Genomic DNA, 20,882 nt, shown 5'->3' on the forward strand with positions numbered 1-20,882 from the left:
ACTCAGGTCACTCCAGGTGAACTGGTTGGCATGAAATAATCACAAAGACAGAGAAATACCTTTTTCTTTGGATTCTATGATGGCTCCTCTGACCTTAGGGGTCCATGGAAAGAGAGAGGAGCACACGTGCTGAACCCTTTTATTGAGGAGAAGACTTTCAAATGAGGCAAGGGATAGGATTACAAAGGAACAGGTGAGTATAGCTCAACTGCTCTGGGTGCCACCTACTCCTAGGGCCACACCTTGTTATCCAAGCAAGGAAAAGCTTGAGTCACTTAGTCATGGCACTACTGTGCCAGACTACAGTGATCTTCAGATGCCCGTGGTGCATCAGGACTTAAAGCTGCATGCATTTGGAATGGCTCCCCACAGTTGCTCCCACCTGTAAGTTTCTGGGCAGCCCTACAGCCACTTGCCTACCACTTGGTAAACACACATTGATGGGCTTTAGTAGCTGGGTCCTGTCAAGGTCAGAGGGCTGCTGAGGCAGTGAACACACCACAGTAAGCTGCTGCCTTCTAGAAGCTTACGTCCCAGTGATACTGAAGGTTGGGAAGATGGACAGTAAGCAAAGGGACACATTTCTCTGATTCTTAAATGCAGGATTTTTAAATTCTGATGTAAATCGGGATGTGCCTTATACTTGATGACATCTTTAAAATATACTTGGTTGTGTTTCCTTTTTAGTGTAACCAAATTTTATGGTGTATCTAACAGTCAGCTTGAATTAAGTTGGTGTTATTCTTAAGCCTTCTGTTAAGTCAGGACACACAGGGAGGACACAAATAAGGTGACATTTGAGCTCAGCACCTGTTTAGCTCTGATGACATTTATTTCTTAGCAGGATTTTATCCCCGATAGAGGCAGTGTGTTGATAGATTTTCTGGCACAAACTCCTTGCCTGCTTGTGGGCTGGTGATGGTTTGCAGACTGGTTCATTGAATGGCACTGGTAGAGCCTGGGCAGGTGGATATGGGAGCATTTTGCAAGATGGGCCCAGATTTGCAGGTGTGGTGCAAACAACATCACAATGACCCAGAAGGGACCATCTCTATACTTGGCAAGTTGCTCATTGGTGTGACTCATAATTTCTCTGCTTTTTCCTAATTTTCAGCAAATCCTGCCTGCTGTACCTTCAAAACACACTCTAATTCTGACATCTTTCTGTATCTCCATCCCGAGATGCATCTACAGTTATCTCCTACTTACATTATCAGAACAGCCTACTGACTGGTCTTCCTTTTTTCTACTCTTCCTTCCTGTAATCTCTTCTCAATTTAGCAACTGAAGTGATCATGCAACATTATTTTTCTGATGGTGTTATGCCTGTATTTAAATTCTTCTACTTAAAGCATCGTGGACTGGAGGCAGAGCTCACTGGTGGAGTGCTAGCTTAGTATGCATGAGGCCCTGGGTTCAGTTCATAGTACTGGGGTGGGGGGCAGGGAGAGAAGGAAAAAAGGAAGGAAGGAAGGAATGAAGGAAGGAAGGGAGAGAGGGAGGGAAGGAGGGGAAAAAACAATGTAACATCCCATCACCTTAGAGGAAAAGCTAACAACCCTGTGACAGCCTCCCGGGCGCTACATTCTTTGCTCCCACACTTCTTTGAACTCATTCTGCTCTCAGCCAACTGGTGGCCTTGCTGCATATTGAGTATGTTCCTTCCTCTCAGCATTTGGACTTGCTTTTCCCTCTGCTGGGAATGGTGTTCCCCCAGCTGTCTGCAAAGCCCACTTCTGAGGGCTCAGCTCAAGTCTCAGCTTATTAGAAGGCTTTCCCCTAACTGCCCTACCTGAAAAGATGCCCCTGTTCCCCTCTAGCACTCTTACCCTGAAAGCAGGAGGGGCTAAGTTATGCTACAGTAACAAACAACTCCAGAGTGTCAAGAACATGGTTTGCTCCTCACCAATGCCACGTTTCCACCGTGGACACCAGGGATGGGGTTGGGGGAAGGTCTCCCCTACATGGTTTTTAGCTCTGGGATCAGGCTGTTATCCCAGCGAGGAAAAGCCGTGTGGTGCTACCATCTTGAGCCATCTTGAGTGCTGGCAGAGGGGAAGAGAATGTGATTCACCAGTGGCATGAGATAAGCTGGGACAAGACTTCCTAGAGAGAAGCAGTAGAGTGGCCTGGGAGTGTGAGACTCCATCATGAGTTTGCAGGGAAGGCTTTTGGTTCAGCGGTGACTTTGTCCAGGCATGTTGAGTCACTCAGGAGTGGCAAGGAGGAGACAGGAATGACCATGGAGCCCAAGTGGAAGAAGGAAGTATGATCTTGCTGACCCCTCCAGGTCGCCTGCAGCAGCCCTGCTCCCTCTCTGTCAGAATGAGGAGGAGCCTCCCCAGGGAGGGCAACCTGCTCTCCTGGGGTGCCGCTGTGGCGTGGTTGGTGGGAGCCATTTGACCACTATTTATTTATTCTTTCATTTTCTCTTGTGGCTATTTTGAGGCAGATTCTCTTTTGGCAGGTGAGGAAACTGAGGCTCCCGTTGTACACAGTACAGTTTTGGTTGTCATGCACTTGGCCATGGTGCCCTCCTGTATGCCTTGTGAAATTTTAGACCCATGGTGCCTTAATGAAGAGAAAGTGCAGCCCCTTTCTCATAGCTCCAGTTTAGAAGTGTGCAGGACCTTGCCAGAGAGGAAACAGTTGGGCTATTCTGAAACAAGCAGGAACCACACAGTGTCAACTGTAACTCTAAATCCACCCCCAGGGAATTTCTTATGAATAAGTTTAAAGTGTGCTGACAGAATCTGAGAGTGTCCCCATGAGTGATACTTCTGTGGTCTCGCCTTAGGGTGATATGCATTTCTTCTGGGCCAGGGGTGGGAGAAGGGGAAGGTGGGGTTCTTCTGGCAGATGGGAGAAGGGGAAGGTGTGTGGTCTCCCTTCAGGACTCTTGAAAGCAGTTGGGGAGGCAAACTACATGGAACCAAGTGGAAAGGCAGGATGCAAAAGTACTTTAGGCTGTAATGGTTCACCAGCCAGTGGAGAAAGGTGGAGGAAAGTAGAGACGTAGCTGTAATCTGAAGGCTGCATGTAAGGGAGCATTTGTGCTGGGAAGGTGTGGATAGTATTTGAGATGTTAAATCCAGAGAAAATTCTCCAAAAGCACTGAAACAGAAACCTCTTGTGTTCAGGAGGTAGTGAGATGGGTAGTTTGGTTCCAGGAAAGGTTCCACAGACCCACCAATAGAGGTCATGCAGGTGGGCCCAGAGTGTGAAGTCTGGGGAATAAGTTCAGGGGCTTGTCATCCTGTCTTGGAGCTAGTAGAAAAGTGACGATGTTGAAGTGATGTTTTAGGAAGAAGATCCATATGCATGCATGCACTCAGTTCTCGCCCAAGGGGTAGTATGGGACCATGAAAATGACCATAGGCTGAAACCAGGCAAAGCTATTTTAATAATAGTGGGAAAAATTTAGATAGTTTGACCTTTAAAAAAATTTATTGAAATAATGTCTTTTTAAACTTTAAAAATTTCTTAAAATATATAGAGAAATGAGAAATAGTAAAACTAATATCTAGTGCCTTGTAACTTGTTAAAAATATTTGACATTGAGAATAAGTATTTTCTTTGTAAGAAATATATCGAATAGTTTGAACAGAGTTGGCTGCCTTCTTGCATAATCTATGATTTATTTATTTATATCTTGTGAATTGCCATTACCTTTTGATTTGGCTGAGTTTCTAGTATTTTAATCTGTTTTTAGTGTCATGAAATATCTCTTAAGAGTCTTTATTAGGAAGATTTTTTTTTCCCTAGCATTATTTCTTCTGGGGTATCTTAGTCTCTCTCTCTCCCTTTTAAATTCACAGTCACTGTATTAGTCTCCCATTGTTGTTATAACAAATTATCACAAACTCAGACTGCTTTTAGGATAAGGAAAGGTGACACAGGCTCTCTTGGAAAATCAGCTTGAGTCTTGTATTCACAGTGCAAAACTCAGGAAGCCACTATAATCAGCAGTGTTAACACTGTAATCTCTTTCTACTTTTTTGAAAACAAATGTCTTTGTATGTGAGTCTCCTGATTGACCTGGTGGAAACAGTGTATTTCTTTTCACTTCAGTACCAGATTTCTGAAAGTGTTCTGTGGAGGTAGCTGGCTGTTGACTTGTTTAAGTCTCAGATAAAAGCCAACTGAGAGTGAAGCCCCTCCAGTGAATTCTTCTTGTTTTCCAGTGGCCTTTAGTCACTTACTTCTGCAGGTGGATGTTTTAATAAGAACTAAATATCAAAGTTTCTGGACTTGTCTTCATTCTGATTCAGAAGATTGACTTCTCTTGCTCTAGATCTACATGGTTTTTAAAATCTTAGGAGCAATCATCCTGAATGTGATTTCTTTTTCCCCAGACAAGGCACCTCTGTCTAAGAGTCTTTTGCTGGTCCCCAGTGCCCTGTCCCTTCTGCTGGCCCTCCTACTGCCTCACTGTCAAAAGTTCTTTGTGTATGACCTCCACGCAGTCAAGAACGACTTCCAGGTGAGTGCTGTTCATCGCCCTCTAGCCTCTGGCTGAGAGCAGGGTTTTTTTTTTTTTCCCCCTTCCATATTTGTCTTTTCTTTCTATTTATTAGTACTTTAAAGCCCCCAAATTTGTAAGAAATATTACTTATTATTAATATTCCATTAATAAGTTCATTTTCCAGTTATATTTATTGATACTCAAGCAAAGTAGATTATAATGAAAAAGTTGCATTATTTCCTTTTGCAGGACACATTTGTTTCAATGAAACTTTTCACTTGTGGGAAGGCAATTCATAATTTTAAGGGTATTTTTAAAACAATGTTTATATCATACACACACACACACACATATTTGTGTATATGTCAGGATATTCAACATTTTCCAAAATTTGCTTGAGTTTGAGTATTTGATTAGATGTGTTTCAGCTGCAACACATTGTGAATTCATGATTATTTTTATGATTTTAGTTAAACCAAATAGGGAAATTGTTGTGAGTTTTTGTTTTCTAGAAGAGCAGGACTCTGTGACTATCAAGATTTATGTACTAAGCTCATTGAAAATGTTGACGTCCATTTCTTGTCTGAGTTGGAGTGTTGGAAAACATTGTGCTCTATAACCTGCTTTCTTTGGTTAATACTTGGTTCATTTTCTAGTTATATTTATTGATACTCTCAAGCAAAGCAGATTATAATGAAAAAGTATTTTTTTGAATTATAAAATTCATTTTATTTTCAGTTTGGTCTGGAAGAATGATTGACTTACGAATTAGTAGTAGAGAGAGAAGGGGCTTTTGCTTCAGGAAGCCATACAGACTTCAGACCCTCAGGAGAACCGTGCAGCAGGAGGTGCTGGAGACTACACAGGCTTGGATAGGAGGAGTCCTGAGGGGCAGTTGATAAAAGGCTTTATTTGTAGGTTCTGAATCTCCCATATTTTGGCATTTGAGGCTGAGGATACTTTTTTTGTTTTCCTTCAGGTCTTTGTTGAGTCCAAGCCATCGATCAGTCTTTAAAGGGTGGTCGTCTTCATAATAATATGTAATAGTTTATCTCACACCAGGTCTCAAGTTTTCATGTCCTTGAGCATGATTGCAAAACAAATCATTTAAAACTGTAGCTGCCAGTTTATTTGCCATTAACCGAAGGAAAACAAAGCAAATAGTGTTATGCAATCACAATTTGTTGCATTTTAGTAATTATAAAGTCTTAAATTTCTTTAATCCCTAGATTCTCCTCATGGCTCTCAGGACTTGAGTACACTACTTTCTCTACAGTGTTAAATGTGGGGAGAGAGGATTGGAGTTTCTGTCATGGTCTTTGAATTTGCTTTTTGGCAGAGATGATGTCATGATTATTTTACATCTGTAAAGTACTTGACAGTTTCTGAAGCCCTCTGTATAACACTGTCTGATTTGATCTTATGGGTGGTAGTGTATGCTGGCCTAAAGTTTCAGTGATTCTAGTGCAATCATGAAGTTTCGGAGGGAGAAAAGAATGAGTTAGGAAATGCCTTTTGTGATGTGTGTGTGCCTGTGGTGGTCATTCCTGCCTCCTCGTGGTGACTTATCTCCTTGAACTCAGATGTAGACTTACAGCAGGTGAAATGAACTCTCAGGGACTTCCATGAGCTAGTTCAGTACCCTAAGATTTTGGAGTACACTGTTGACAGAGATGCCTGGTGTCTTGCTTGGAGAAGAGACAGAGGCGAACTGTTCTGACAGTTGATGTAGTTAGTTTTCTCATTGTGGTGTTGTTATTTCAGTTGGCAAGAGAAGAGGTTATATGGCTTTAGAAAGTAAAATACTTCCTCTGTGCCTCTTCTTCTTGATCTTAAAATAGGGATAATATTACCAATGTTCATGGCAGCCTTATTCACAGTAGCCAAGGTGGAAACAAGCCAATGCCATCAACAGAAAAACGAATATGGAAGATGTGGTATGTACAGAGAATGGAATTTTATTCAGCAATAAAAAAGAATGAGATTCTAATTCATGTTTTAACATGAACCTTGAAGACATTATGCAAAATGAAGCAATTAAGTCAGACACAAAAGGACAAATACTGTAAGATTCCAATTAAATGAGGTATCCAAAATAGGCAAATTTGTAGACAGAAAGTGCAACAGAAGTTATCAGGGGGTGATGGTGGGAGAACAGGGGATTAATGTTTAATAGATGCTGCATTTCTGTCTGGGATATTGAAAGCATTCTGGAAATGGATAATGGTGATTGTTGTACAATATTATGAATGTTCTTAACTCCATTGAATTATACACTTAAAAATAGTTACAATGGTAAATTTTATGTCTATTTTACCACAATAAAAATTCAAAGAAAAGATAGGGTAAATTTATTTTACCTATCTTGAAAGGTAATTGTGAAGGGGAAAAAAAGATCAGAATGTTTTCAAATGTCATTAGGATTATCTTTAAAAATCTGGAAAATGTTTAATATTCAAAATAGATATTTGTGTAGCTCTTTTAAAATATATTTCCTTAAATGTTTTTCACCCAACCAGAAGTTGATTTTAAAAAACTGATATTTCCAAACCTACTAATATTTAGCAGTTCTGACAAATTGCTTTGTAAATAGTTGCTATGAAGTAGTTGGGTTGTCAAAATTAAGCTCAGAAATTTATATTTCAAGTTTATACCTAAATTGTCATCTGCCACTTTATTTTATTTAGTAGCTTAAAATGAACATTTAGTTAGCCTTTCATTTCAGCTCATATATGTAATTTTAAAAAATCTTATTTACACACAGTCCTAAATTTTATTACAGGAAGTCTTCTGTTGTCTTAATTAGAATACATTTTCTTATTAGTAAGCAAACAAAAAAAAAATTCCCCTTAAGTACCCTTTGTGTTGTTGGAATTTTGAGTATCACAGAATTGAACTCATTTATTAAAGTTACTCACACTTACTTTTTATTTTGTAATGCATCATGATTTTGCTTAAAGTAGTTTATACAAACAAGCACTATAAAGTAAATAATAAATTTGCTAAGCCAGAGACCCAAATAAATTTTACTTTTATTCATTGTTCTTTTTTTAAATCCCTATCTAGATTTGGAGGTTGATATGTGGAAGAGTAATTTGCCTTGATTTAAAAGATACTTTCTGCAGTAGTCTGCTTATTTATAATTTTAGGATATTTGAAAGAAGATATGGAAGCAGAAAATTTGCAGTAAGTTTTATGCATTTTGCCTTTGCTACTTAGGTTCTAGAAAAACATTTTGTTTTCTTTTTTTCTTTGTTTTAGGTAGGTTTTATTTTGTTAAACTTGGTTTATTATTTACAATTATCTTTTTAAGTACATGATCCTGTATCTGATTTGGGGCACAGACATTAACCAAAGAAAAAATGTAAATTTAAGACAATAGCATAATAAAATGATGATGATAGTAATGATAATAGACAATATTAGGTGTGAGCAGGTAATAATTTTAACTAGGATTTTGCTTTAATAAAATTTTAATCACTTGTATTCTTTTTAAAAATTTATTTATTTATTTGATACTGGAGGGGCCCTTTACCACTGAGCCAAATCCCTAGCCCTTTTTAAATTTTTATTTATTGCCCTTTTAAAATTTGTATTTATTTATTCATTTATTTTTTGGGGTACTGGAGAGTAAACTCAGGGCCACTTGACCACTGAACAATATCTCTAGCCCTATTTTGTGTTTTATTTAGAGAGAGGGTCTCACTGAGTTACTTAGGGCCTTGCTAAATTGCTGAGACTGGCTTTGATCTTGAAATCCTCCTGCCTTAGCCTTCTCAGCCACTGGGATTACAGGCATGTGCCACAGTGCCTGGCTTAATTTATTTTTAATTTTAAAATTTTTGGTACCAGGGATTGAACCCAGGGGCACTCAACCCCAGAGCCACATCCTTAGCCCTTTTTAAAAAATATTTTGTTTTGAGACAGGGTCTTGCTAAGTTGCTTAGGGCCTCACTAAGTTGCTGAGACTGACTTTGAACTGCAGTCCTCCTGCCTCAGCCTCCTGAGCAGCCTTTTTATTAATTTTTTGAGACAAGTTATTGCTAATTTACTCAGGTACTCATTCAGGTGCTGAAGTCTTGAGCTTATGATTCTTCTGCCTTAGGTTCCCAAGTTGCTGAGATAGGCATGTGCCACTGTGCCCAGCATCGTCACTTCTATTCTTAATGGTTTTTGTGTTCTCTATTAAAAATATGTCTTGCTCTAAATATCATTTTTCAACATATTTAGAAATAGGGAAGTTAATGCATTTGAACAATATGGTTTTACTGTCCAGTTTTAAAAAGTCTGCTGTAATAAAAACAATATTTAAAGAATATAATATATACATGTATTAATCAGTATATTCTGATTATATTATTACATATATATGTAAAGTTTGTTGTAGTAAGAATATTTTTAAAATATACATACATATGTATATTAATCTGTTAGAGCTGATTCTAACTAAATAAATGTTAATTTATTTTTAGGTACCTTCTCTAATGTTTTTTCCTGTTTTATTTTTTAGTCCTTTTTGCTAGGTTGCTGGATTTTATCAGCCTTGTTTGACTTTCTCCTTGTTGAAGCTATGCAGTATTCATTTGGTATCACTGTGGCCAGTAATTTGCCTTCTGGATTGTAAGTAGTTCTTAGAGATTGGCTTAATTTAGAACTCTTAAATCTTACTGAAAGCATTATTGTTCATGAAAGTCACTTAGTGAATATTTTAAAACTTTAAATATAGTAAAATTAATTTTATATGTAAAAGTAAATCCAGAGTATATGTATCTATTCACTATGTTCTTGAAACAGTCAGTTTTATATTAACTCTTCTTTTGAACTCTGACATTCTTTGTTTTAGAGAATTTTTAATGAATTTGCTATTCAAATTCTGAAGATGGAATTTGTTTTGTATTTTTATAATTTTTTATCTTTGTAATTTTTTACATTAATTAAACCCCAAAGTAAAAAATTTATTTAGATTAGGAAACAAATTTGTAGAAAGTTAAGTTTCTAAAGAAATCTCTTTAAGCTGATATTGTTTGAATACTTTCACCAAAGATAAAACAGTAAGTACTTAGATCACAATTTGTGCCCAGCCTGCAGTGACTAACCTGACTCAGTGTGTAGAGGCTTCCACATTATGTGGATTTTTCAAAAATGAAAACTGTATTTTACTGTATATAGTTACTAGTTGCTAGGAGTAGAGTTGATAGCACATATAAGTTGTCTTAAAGTATCACTTAATTAAGTATAGGAGACTGGATTTGAAAGATGAGATGGTTTGAAAGACAGATACTGGATGTATAAATTTTGTGTCTTGTTTTACTTTTAAATATCGAGTTTGAGAATGATCAGGCCAGTACACATATCTGGATTCAAATCCACTTTGGATCCCTATTGTTAAATGTAATTAGTGTTCCAATGGCTTTCACACTTATATTGTTGGTTTTTACAGTGTGGTTTCCCCTCATGGGATTTATACAATTGTTGGCACGAATATCCATGAATATTGACCTATAGCTGTTTTAATGATGTTTAGTTCTGAATAATATTTAAGAGGAGATGGACTGAGTTCTGTGTGATGATGATCATGTAGTTTTTGTTGAGTGCCACGGGTTGTGTTGGAATCAGTCTGAGAAGTTTGTTGTTCTGCGCCTGTGAACCCAGAGTCCTCTTGGGGTGGTGTCCAGGTTAACTCAGGAAAGAGCCAGCCAAGCTGAGTCTGCCGTTCTCCCCAGGTGTTTCTCACCCAGGCCAATTCTTTTTGTTTTTCTGTGAAGCCTGCTGAATTTTGGAAGGACATATGTGTGTCGTGTGTGTGTGTGTGTGTGTGTGTGTGTGTGTTAGAATAAGTCTTGGGGATGAAGAACAACACAGTTATTAATTCTCTTACATTTTACCCTTGTCTGAGGACATTTTTTTTTCTACTACACGTGCAGTTGGGTGACAGTAGAACCTTCATATTCATTTAGTTTATTATGAAAAGTCTGATTCAATTTTAAAGTTGGTGGGAATTTTCTTTACTCTCTTAAGAGAGAACTATTTAAATCTATACTGAGAGTTCCAACCGTGAATAAATTAAAAAATGATAGTATCCCCTTTGAAAAACAGTGTGAATACTAATTCAGCCATCTTCTCTTTCAAGTCACAGAACATTATATAAAGTAATGAAAAGTAAATCATTACTTTAATAAATAAACTTTGGATTTTGTAAAAATATCTTTTATTGGTAATGGCAAAGCTTCAAAATTTCAAGAGAGGAAACTACTCTTTAAGTCAACGTTCCTTACATTTGCATTATAACATCTTTTTCTTTTCCCATCAATGCCAAATCTATCTGCACTCTCTACAGTTCTTCACTTTCTACTCACTTCTTTCTTAATCTCACTGCTATTAAAACTTATAAAGTCCCAAGAAACCACCTGATTTCTGAAGCCATCGGTCATCCTGTTTGGCCTTTTAGTATCGCTTTAAATGCTTTTTAACAACTCTCTTCAGTTTGTGAAACCAACCACCTGCTCCTAGTTACCATCTGTGGCTCTTCTCCAGCTCACTCCCTGAGGCTTCTTTGGACTGTTTCACCCACTGCCAGGACTTGAGCTTGTTTGTTTTCCAGCCCTCCGATTCCAGGGTGCACTACTTTCCTGATCTGTCAGAGTCTTAATTCCTAGTGACTTCTAGACTCAAAGAAAACTCCTCATGTTCTGAAACTCTCCTTCCTTTGAGTCTCCTTTCTCTCCCCCATTGTCCCCTCCTCCTGCTGTCCTTACTTTAATTACTGGCTTTCCATGTATTCAGTCTTCCAAGCTGGGAGTCTTTCCCTTTCCCCTCAATGGGACGGAGCTCCAAGTGCATGTAATCCAGAGTCCTCAGTAGCACACTCATTCTTCCCCTTTTTTCTATTTCTCTTATTTCTACATAATACCAGTCTAAACTCTTTTCTTGCCTGAGTTTTTACAGAAAAATCTCTAAGTAGCCCCCTGTCAATTTCAAACCTTCTCATACAGAGCAGTCACAAGTTGTGTTTCTAAAATATGGGCTTGACGGTGCTAGACCTCGTCTTTAAAACCTTTAAAGCTCTGTTTCCTTCAGAACAAAGTTCATGCTCCTCCAGGATGCCATCAGGGCAACTGGAGTAGCAGGAATGGCATGGGCTTTGCCATCACAGGTTCGAGATTCCATCTGTGCCACTGATGGGTTGTGTGAAAAATCTTAAGCAGGTGGCTTCTTTCAGGTTCCCTTTCTGAGCTGTTTATAAAGGGCTATCATGGGTCAGTTGGAAGCACTCTGTTCTTTATAGGGAGTAGAGAGAATTAAGCAAACTCTTACTGAGTTCCTTGCAGCATATTTGGTTTTCCTTTTCTTTAGGACCACCATCTCATGTCAGGCCTCTCCCCCATCAGTCATTTATCTTTCTTACCATACTGGGTACACTATTTGTAGTCTTATGCCCACCTGGCTTTCTTTGGTAAGATTAATTGCCCTTTTAGGTGTATTATAACAAATGTATTAATATTCTTATTAGTATTTATTACATTTATTATCTTAATGTTATTATATCATAGTATTTTTTGTCATTGTCTGTATCTTCTACGCTACCTACTAGTAGTTGGAGGGAGAACTAGGTTTTACTTTATGTGTTAACTTCCTTACACTCAGTAACATTGAAAGGGTAATCTTGATTATAGTGAGCACTAGTCAAACTATAGGATAAGGTCACTGAACTCTATATAGACCTGTCTGTCTTGTGCTTTGCATAGAAATTGTACCTGACACATGATAGATGCTCATAACTGTTATTTCAATTCAGGAAATATAACTGTTGTTCGCAAACTAAAGAAGCTCTATCACTAGACCTAGCTTATAGGAAAAGACATAACTTATGTGTAACTTTTCTTATAAGCTATGTCTAGTAACCCATGCTGGCCACACATCTGTCCAGCATGGGTTACATGCTTACTGTTTTTTAATTGTTAGTGTTTACATGTGGATGTAACATTGTTTTTCAGAATCAAACCCCTCTAGAATAGTGGAATTTTGAATTTTTACATACTGTGTTAAATGTGTGTAATTACACTGTATACATGGTCCTAGCCTATAATCCAGTCACTCAGGAAGCTGAGGCAGAAGTATTACAAGTTCAAAGCCAGCCTCAGCAATTTAGCGAGGCCCTAAGCAACTTAGCAAAAACCTGTCTCAAAATAAAAAAATAAAAAGGGCTGGGCTGAGGATGTGGCTCAGTAGTTAAGGGCCGCTGGATCCAATCCCCAGTACCAAAAAAAAAAAGTACTTACCATGCTAAATAAATTTTCATTAACTATTTTAGATTACCTATAAGTTTTTTGTGACAACCATGACTTAACGTTTTCACTTTGTTGATTTTTTTGTCATCAGAGAATGGCTTTCACACAGAAACACCTCGTGTCCTTGTTATTGGGCAGAAAGGGATCTCAGGTTAAGTTTTCATCATTAGTTTTATGTGGGATTGGGTGCATGTATGCTCTCAGAAAGTTTTTATCTAGTCTAGAAAGTTTTTGACTAGTCTTATCTCTAAAAGAAACCAAATTCAGAGTAGGAGCGGGGCTGATAGGGGTGACCTTCCCAGGTGCATCTGCTGCTTGCCACCATCAGTTTGCTCTGCAGCCAGTGATGATGTGTTGCACATAGTTGTTTTTGTAGAAATATTTAATTTATACCTCAGGGTCCTGAGATTAGACACAAGAGGTGCATCTGGATTGAAAATAGTGTACCCAATTGCTTTGATCAGTGGTTGAATTTTTTTCCTCATGATTCACAGAATAAATTCAAAATAATTAAAAAAATATTTATTATCTGTGTAGATAAGGCTTGACTGTGAAATGCCAGTGTGGGTGTTTTTTCCCCAATAATTCACAAAAATGTTTTATACAAGTTTGAAAATAAAAAATTAGAATGTGTAATTGTATTGCCACAATAAGATTGCACAAAAGAGTTCTTAAAAGTTTTTTTCTTTTCTTTTAGCAGAGAGGGGACTTGATAATATTATGTAGAATATCCATTGGTCCTAGAGTGGTTAGGAAAATGAATTTTAAAGAAAAATGAATTTTAAAGAGATTGAAGAAAATTCACGTCATTTATAACATTTCACTATTCACATTGCTAAGTGACCGTAAACTCCCAGATCGGAAGCTTTTTCTACGCACACTCCGGAGGTAATTGCGGTACAGCATGACGCTAATGACCCGAGCCTGAAATTGTTTGGAAACAATGTAGTAGAGGATCATATCCAGACAGGTGCTGAGGTTCATGAGGAAGGTGGTGAAGGCTCCCCAAGGGCTGTAGCTGTTCTCTTCCCCACCCAGCATCAGGAAGGCAAAGCAGATGTGGAAGGGCAGGAAGCAAATGAGCACCTGCACCAGGAGTGTGATGATGATTCTTATGGACTTCTCCTTGACCTTGGGTTTCAGCTTAGATGTCTTGCCATGGAGGAGACTGTGAATGATGACCAAGTAGCACCCAATCATGATGAACACAGGGATCAGGAAGAAGAATATCAGTCGAGTGAAGTTCAGCACATTGACGGCTTTGAAGTGAATGATGTCAGAGATCTTTAGGCAGGTGGCAGGGGAGGAGGCTTTATCTGGGTCTTCGTAGAGGAGCAGCAGAGGGACAGTGGTTGTCAGGGTCATTATCCACACTCCTACACAGGCAAGCAAGGCCTTGTATGTTTTTTTAAGTTCTTTGGCATATTTCGGCTGTACGATGGCCATGTATCTGTCGGCACTGATAAAAGCAAGAAGCCAGAGAGCAGCGCTTGGGTAAAACACTACAAGAACCCCGAGAATGTGGCAGAAGTACTCTCCAAATGGCCATTCACCTTTTGCATAGTAGAACATTCGGAAGGGTAGACTTATTATAAATATTAAGTCCAGTAGTGCCACATTCATCATATAGATGGTTACAGTAGTTCTCTTCTTGGTGGTACAACTGAAAACCCATAAGGCAGTAACATTAACAAATAATCCAACCAGGAATATACAGCTGTAGAAGACAAGAGCCGCGATTTTGTATTCGTCTGGGTGTGAGCTATTAGAAGGGATGGGTTGATCTTGATTGCTTGGAGTAGTCATCTTATAGCTTGTTGGTAGGCATGATACTTAGAGGCTGTAAAAATAGTTGAAAAAATTAGGAATAAATCCCTTGGTTGGAAAATAGATGCTAACATTCTCACACTCAGCTTGGCTATCTCATTTTGAGAGTATTTTATATTGTAAACTTAATATGTGAGTCTCAGCATTTATTAAGGAATGCATTCCCTAGAGATTACAGCTGTGGTGAACTCATCATTTTTTTCAGGGCTGGGGATTAACCTCGGGTAAATGCTCTAACCCCAAGCCTTACCCAAGCCCTTATTATATACTAACCCATGAACATGGCTCAGAGGGTCTCAATGCAGTTGGGGATCCATTTATTTCACTATCCCTGCTTACCTGTCTTCTGCCTCAAAAAGCAAGCTTTCCTTTATGATTTTTTCTCCCTATAGTATGAAATCGGGTAACTGTTATTACTCCTCTCTAATAAGCATTCTTGATTTAGACTTATTGGGGAAAGGCCAATCTGTATTTTGAATCTTATAAAATGTTTCCCACTTTTTCTCACCACCATTCTGTTTAAATATTTTATAATCAAGTTATTAATGTCAAAATAGTACACTTTTGCTCAAACACAATTTTTTTTGAGGGGGTGGTGTGTACTGGGGATTAAACCTGAAGCACTCTACTACTGAGCTACATCTCCAGCCATTTTTTAAAAATTTTGAGACAGGGTCTGCTAAGTTTCCCAGACTGATCTCAAACTTGTGACTTTCCTGACTCAGCTTACTGAGTACCTATGATTTCAGGCATGTACCACCATGCCCAGCCATTTATTAAATATAATTTTAATATAAAAATGTATGTTGGGGGCTGGGACTGTGGCTCAGTGGTAGCGCACTTGCCTGGCATGTGTGAGGCACTGGGATTGATTCTCAGCACCACATATAAATTAATAAAATAAAGATCTATCAACAACTAAAAAAATAAAAAAACTGTATATTGGAAAACTGATTATTGAAAATTACAATAATTCTCACATACGAGAGAGCAGAAACTTTATTTTATCTTCTATTTCCCTATTTCCGATTGAGCTCATAGTAGGTATTCAGTAAATAAATACTTGCTCAATGAAGGAGAGTGAAGGAAAGAATGTTTGGTAAGGTCACTCATAGCAGCTGTTCTCTAGTTTGTCAGTGAAGACTTGCACAGTTGCTGTCTGACCTTTTATTTATTCTTAAGTGGTAAAGACTTCTTCATAGTATTATCTCATATTCTCTTAAATTTATCATCAGTCTAGAAACAGTGGTTTTGTGTCATGATCTACAGATCAAGAACTGAGCTCAGGCTGGGGTTGTGGCTTAGAGGTAGAGTGCTCATCTAGCATGTGTGAGGCACGGGTTCGATCCTTAGCACCACATTAAAAATAAAGATATTGTGTCCACCTATATAACTACAAAGTAAATATTAAACAAAAGAAAAAAATAACTGGGCTCCTAGAGCAACAGATGGACTGTGTCCAGGCCACTGGAGTGCCTCAGAGTGAAGCTACCAGACTGTGTGTCTCAGGTCCTAAAAGCTGATTTCAGGGGCCTCAGTGGTGCATAGAGAAGAATGTCTTGAAAATATGTTCCTGTCAGAAGAACAGCTCTCATACCCCTCCTCTGCCTAAGTATAGAAGCATGAATACTGTTTGTCAAATTAAATTTTAAAAAGGAGCAGCTAAGAGAAGTGGATACTGATAAGAAGTCATCAGTAACTTGATGCGTATGTCAAAAGTAATAAATTCCAGTCACCAAAAAAGTGTTCATTTCAAATGGAAAGAGTTTAGTTGTGATTGCAAATATCATTGAACCTCAGAGTAAAACTCCTCACCATGATACAGCCACTAAGAGATTTTAAAAATAGCCTCACTACAAAGAGATGGAACTTTGAGGCATCTTTTTGAAATTTGGAGGTGTATGAAGTTTCCTTCAAAAATGTCACTTTGTAGAGTGGCTTGTCTCTAATTCAGCCCTGACTCCCTCTTTAGTGAGAATTATGGGGGTGATTAGCAGCCTGTGGTCAGTGGTATCATGGGCTGCTGAGAACAGCTTTTGAGGTTGCTGTGCACAAGTTACAAGATGCAAATTTGCTTTCTTCCCTCCTTCCCTCTCTTTCTCTTTCCCTTCCTCTTCCTCCTTCATTTGCAACTTCCTAAATTAGTTTCTCAAATATGTGGATTGAATATGATTTTGGAATAAAATTTTATAAATTTAAAACCCTGTAATAAAATTTCCAAATATCAGTTAAAGTATAATATTAATTTCTATCAGATGAGAAAAGTACTGCATAGAAAATTAGATCTCCAGAAGAACTCGGGAACTGAAATCTTAAATTTTATTAACTTTATTAAACATAAAAAACATGTAAAAAATGCCTTTAGTTGTGGATAGACATAATATCTTTATTTTTATGTGGTTCTGAGGACCGAAGCCAGTGCCTTACTTGTGCTAGGTGAGCACTCTACCACTGAGCCACAACCCCAGTCCTCAAATAATTTTTAAATAGTAATAAATATAAATGAAATTTTGTATTCTTTTTTTTTCTTCTCTACCTGTCTTCATCCCTAATTTTGTTCCATAAATGCCTTATTTACCAACCAGCTCAGGGAGCCTTTCCCACCTTGGGCTCAGGAGGCTTTTATGCAGTTCATTTGCCATCTGCATTTGTCTTCATTCATTCACTCCAGTTTGGATAAAGTATGAATGACTCAAGTGTCTTAAAGGCTATGCTCTGCAAACAGAAAATTTTGGAAAAATTGTGAAAAGTAATTGGCTTTCAAGTCAACTTTTTGAAAGCTTTACATTTCATGATCACCTATAGTTTTTCTTTTCTTAATTAAACAAATAATTTAATGCCAGATGTGGTGGCAGGTGTCATGGCAGTGACTTGGGAAGCTGAGGCAAGAGGATCGCAAGTTCAAGGACTGCCTTGGCAACTTAGACCCTGTCTCAAAATAAAAATAAAAAGGAATGCAGATGTAGCTCAATAATGGAGTGCCCTTGGGTTCAAGTCCCAGTACCAAAACAAAAAGATAAATAATCTTATAAATCAATATAATTGAAACAATGTGACAAAGACACTTTAATATATTTATGACTTACCATACCAGGGTTTTCCTTAATTTGAAAAATTACCATTAATCTAAAGTAATATTGAAAATTAGTGCCCAGTCGTACTAATAATATGGAAAGATCACAACGATTTTGAGGTCCTTTCCTTCACCAACGTAGTTTCTGTAATATTTTGTTAGTGATTTTGAGCTTAGTAAAGCAGTACTTATGATAGTGATCTGTGATGAAGTTAAAGGAATGCTGCTTACCTTCTTCCATCAAAGCGTTGTCTTAGAAGTGACCATTTTCCGGTGTACCCACTTCTGAAAAAGAGGTGTCTGTGAGTTAAAATAGCTCTGTCTGGAAATGGTGCATTTCAGACACATCGTATTTCTTTTGTGTTAGACTCACTTGTTGCGTTAAAGGCTGTTTTGAATGTAGCTCCGGCTTGCTGGAGGAGTTGGCACTGCTGAGCTCTAATCGTTGCTCTGTCTCTTTCAGGAAGTGCTTTCTGAAACGGGCTTTGCAGCTTGCAGCTTGATCCTGGATGTGGTTTTTTTTCTCTCACAAGTGATTTGTTTATGAAGTCACACTTAGCATAAGCTCCTCTTGAAATGATGGCATTGTGTTAAGAGAGTCCTATCAAAAGGGGAATTTTTTTTCAATTAACTGTTTACTTTGATGTTTAAAGTCTGTATCATTTATGGAAAGAGGAGGAGATTTGAAGTTGAGCAGAACCGGATTCCAAGTCTGACTACTTTCTAAGCTGTGCAACTTTGTGTAGTTACTTAACTACACTGAGCATTTGTTCCTAGTTTCTATACAATTAAAATAGATGTAATATGCATCTGATAGTATTGTGAGGATTCTAATCCATAAAAATCCCAAGTGCTTAAAAAAGTACCTGGGTACTTAGCAAGTATCCCAAACAGTGTCACTTTACTACAAAATTCCTAAAATCATAGGATATCCACTTTTTACTTTTTAAATCACCCCCTCCCCCAATACTGGGGATTGAACCCTGGGTTGCTTGCTTTACCACTGATCTATAGCCTTTATATTTTTTATTTTAAGACAGGGTCGGGGCTGGGGTTGTGGCTCAGTGGTAGAGGACTTGCGTAGCATGTGCGAGGCCTTGGGTTCGATCCTCAGCACCACATAAAAATAAAGAGATAAAATAAAGATATTGTGTCCAACTACAACAAAAGGTAAATATATTAAAGAAAAAAAAAAAAAAAGACAGGGTCTCGAAAAATTGCCCAGGCTGGCCTTGAATTGACCAGCTGAGTAGCTGGGATACCAGCTTGTGTGCCACCAAGCCCAGCTCTATTCAGACATTTCTCAGTGGTTAAAAATGGGATCCTCCGTTCATTCATTTCTGCTGGGCCATACACATTTTGCCTGCTGTGGTTTGCTATGTTTTATGGTCCCCGATGCTTCACATCTCTTTTGGTCACATGGAAGTCTAGAAATTGTTTCTTTTGCATGAAGTTCCCTGCAAGTCGTAGCAGAGAGGACTCCGGAGTTGGCTGTGGGATGATTTACATAGTAGGAGTGTTTTGACCTAAGAAGGGGAAGGAAGCCAGCGGAAGGGGAAGTGAGCAGTGCAAATCATTGCCTGCCTAGTTATGTTCATTTTTTTTTAACTTTCTCTCTTCTTTAAAAACAAAAAAAAAAATTGTTTGTTCTAAAATTTTGATTATCTTTGTATTTGGATATGCATGATTTGTCAACTTTTAGAGGGTATCTGAACTTAATTACATTTGTTTTTTGAATTCAATTTTTTGAGAGCGAGCGTGCGCGCATATGTGTATGTGTGTATTTGTGTTTCTCCTTCACGCAAAATGATAGTAAATCTCACCTTATAGTGATTATTGAAGTCCTTGCCTTTGATGACAAACACTTGTGAGTCTGTTAGCCTATCAGAATAACGGGCTTTAGAGGCCCTGGAGATGACCACAGCAGCTGTTCTTGTGTGGATGAGTGTAGATGAGGAAAATGAGGGCCAGAGAGCGCTACTGACTTCCAAAGAACTCAGGGACAGCCTGGCTTCTTAGGAGTTGAGTGTCCTCCAGCACCGTCATAACTCTTTTTGAGGTGACTACCTTGATTTATTCACTAGATATCTCTTTGTTACTGAATTACATTCATCAATTTTTAATCCATGGAGTTATGTTTCATATGCCATCCAGGAGTGTGATATTTCAGTCAGATAGCAACCTCTTGTCTGTAGACCTAGTCTGTTCTTATTTCGTATAGCCTGTGACACATGTTCAGAAATTAAGTATTGGTTAGCTTCCTGTGCTGTGTAAATCAACAGATGCAATAATGTATATACCTAAGAGTCAGGAGTGTCCTCTCATTAAGACTGGAGTCCTTTTCTGTACATGACATCCTTTTTTTAAAAAATATTTTTAGTTGAAGATGGACGCAATACCTTTATTTTATTTATTTATTTTTATGTGGTGCTAGGATCTAATCCAGTGCCTCACACATGCTAGCCAAGCCCTCTACCACTGACCTACAACCCCAGTCCCTGACATTCTTATTTCTGATTTGCCAGTTTCTTAGGCACATTCAAAAGCAAGTGTAGTAACTCCCCACATCAGGTCAGGTTGGGATCAGCTCTCACTCTTTTCCCACCTTACTCTGCATTTCAGCCAGATGGGACCTTTGGCATGTTCTCTTCCAGCCTTCTGCATGCTGTTCCACTCCTCCACCACCCCACTGCTGGCACTGTTTATGGCTGCCCTCCCACCTCCCGGCTTGGCCAGTGCAGTTTATCCTGGAGGCTGCCTTTCCAGGAACTCTTCTCTGCCCTGCAGCGGGCTGTGTTTGTCCTTGCAGCGGCTCCTGCTCTCTATGCTCTTGCTCGTTGACCTGCCTTTTGTGCTGTTCCTTGAGAGTGACAGCTGGTGCGTGTGTACATGTATGTGTGTGTGTGGCATTGCATGTTGGCAGAACCTGTGACTGAACAAGTGGGTGAGCAAATGGAGACTCTTGGGGGAGTCAGGGGTAAATTCCTGAGCCCAGAGTTAGCATGGGCCTTTTGCCAGCTTGTGAGACATGGAGATAGGCCAGGGCTTGGGCCGGGTTCCCTCTTCCCCCAACCCGGTAGCGCTGAACACCAGGCTCTGCTCCTGGCTCTTCACTATGATTTTATGTTGAGAAGGAATTACAGGGAAAAGGTAAATTTCCCCAAATCATTCAGCAGATAAACAGTTGATCAAGGATTAAATTTTTATGTCTACTTTGCTTCTTTAATAC

At 38.5% G+C, this 20,882-nt stretch overlaps 2 protein-coding genes across 3 annotated transcripts in view; one reads left to right on the forward strand and one right to left on the reverse strand.

The window, feature by feature from the left end:
* Ubac2 (UBA domain containing 2) overlaps positions 1–20,882 on the forward strand; it is a 159,389-nt gene that overhangs the window by 21,982 nt on the left and 116,525 nt on the right. For both annotated transcript variants that reach the window (XM_078016282.1, XM_005317020.5), the window contains 3 exons: positions 4,356–4,483; positions 7,532–7,651; positions 8,976–9,085. In XM_078016282.1, coding sequence (XP_077872408.1) covers positions 4,356–4,483; positions 7,532–7,651; positions 8,976–9,085 — 358 coding nt within the window. The remainder of the gene's footprint in view (positions 1–4,355; positions 4,484–7,531; positions 7,652–8,975; positions 9,086–20,882) is intronic.
* On the reverse strand, positions 13,261–18,116 carry Gpr18 (G protein-coupled receptor 18). The gene is made up of 3 exons (XM_040281671.2): positions 18,027–18,116; positions 17,885–17,938; positions 13,261–14,593 (listed from the first exon to the last, which is right to left on the reverse strand). Exon 3 carries the CDS (start codon positions 14,557–14,559, stop codon positions 13,564–13,566), a length of 996 nt encoding a protein of 331 aa, XP_040137605.1. The 5' UTR covers positions 14,560–14,593; positions 17,885–17,938; positions 18,027–18,116; the 3' UTR covers positions 13,261–13,563.

This window comes from Ictidomys tridecemlineatus, chromosome 6, assembly GCF_052094955.1.
Source record: "Ictidomys tridecemlineatus isolate mIctTri1 chromosome 6, mIctTri1.hap1, whole genome shotgun sequence".
Classification (NCBI taxonomy): Eukaryota; Metazoa; Chordata; class Mammalia; order Rodentia; family Sciuridae; genus Ictidomys; species Ictidomys tridecemlineatus.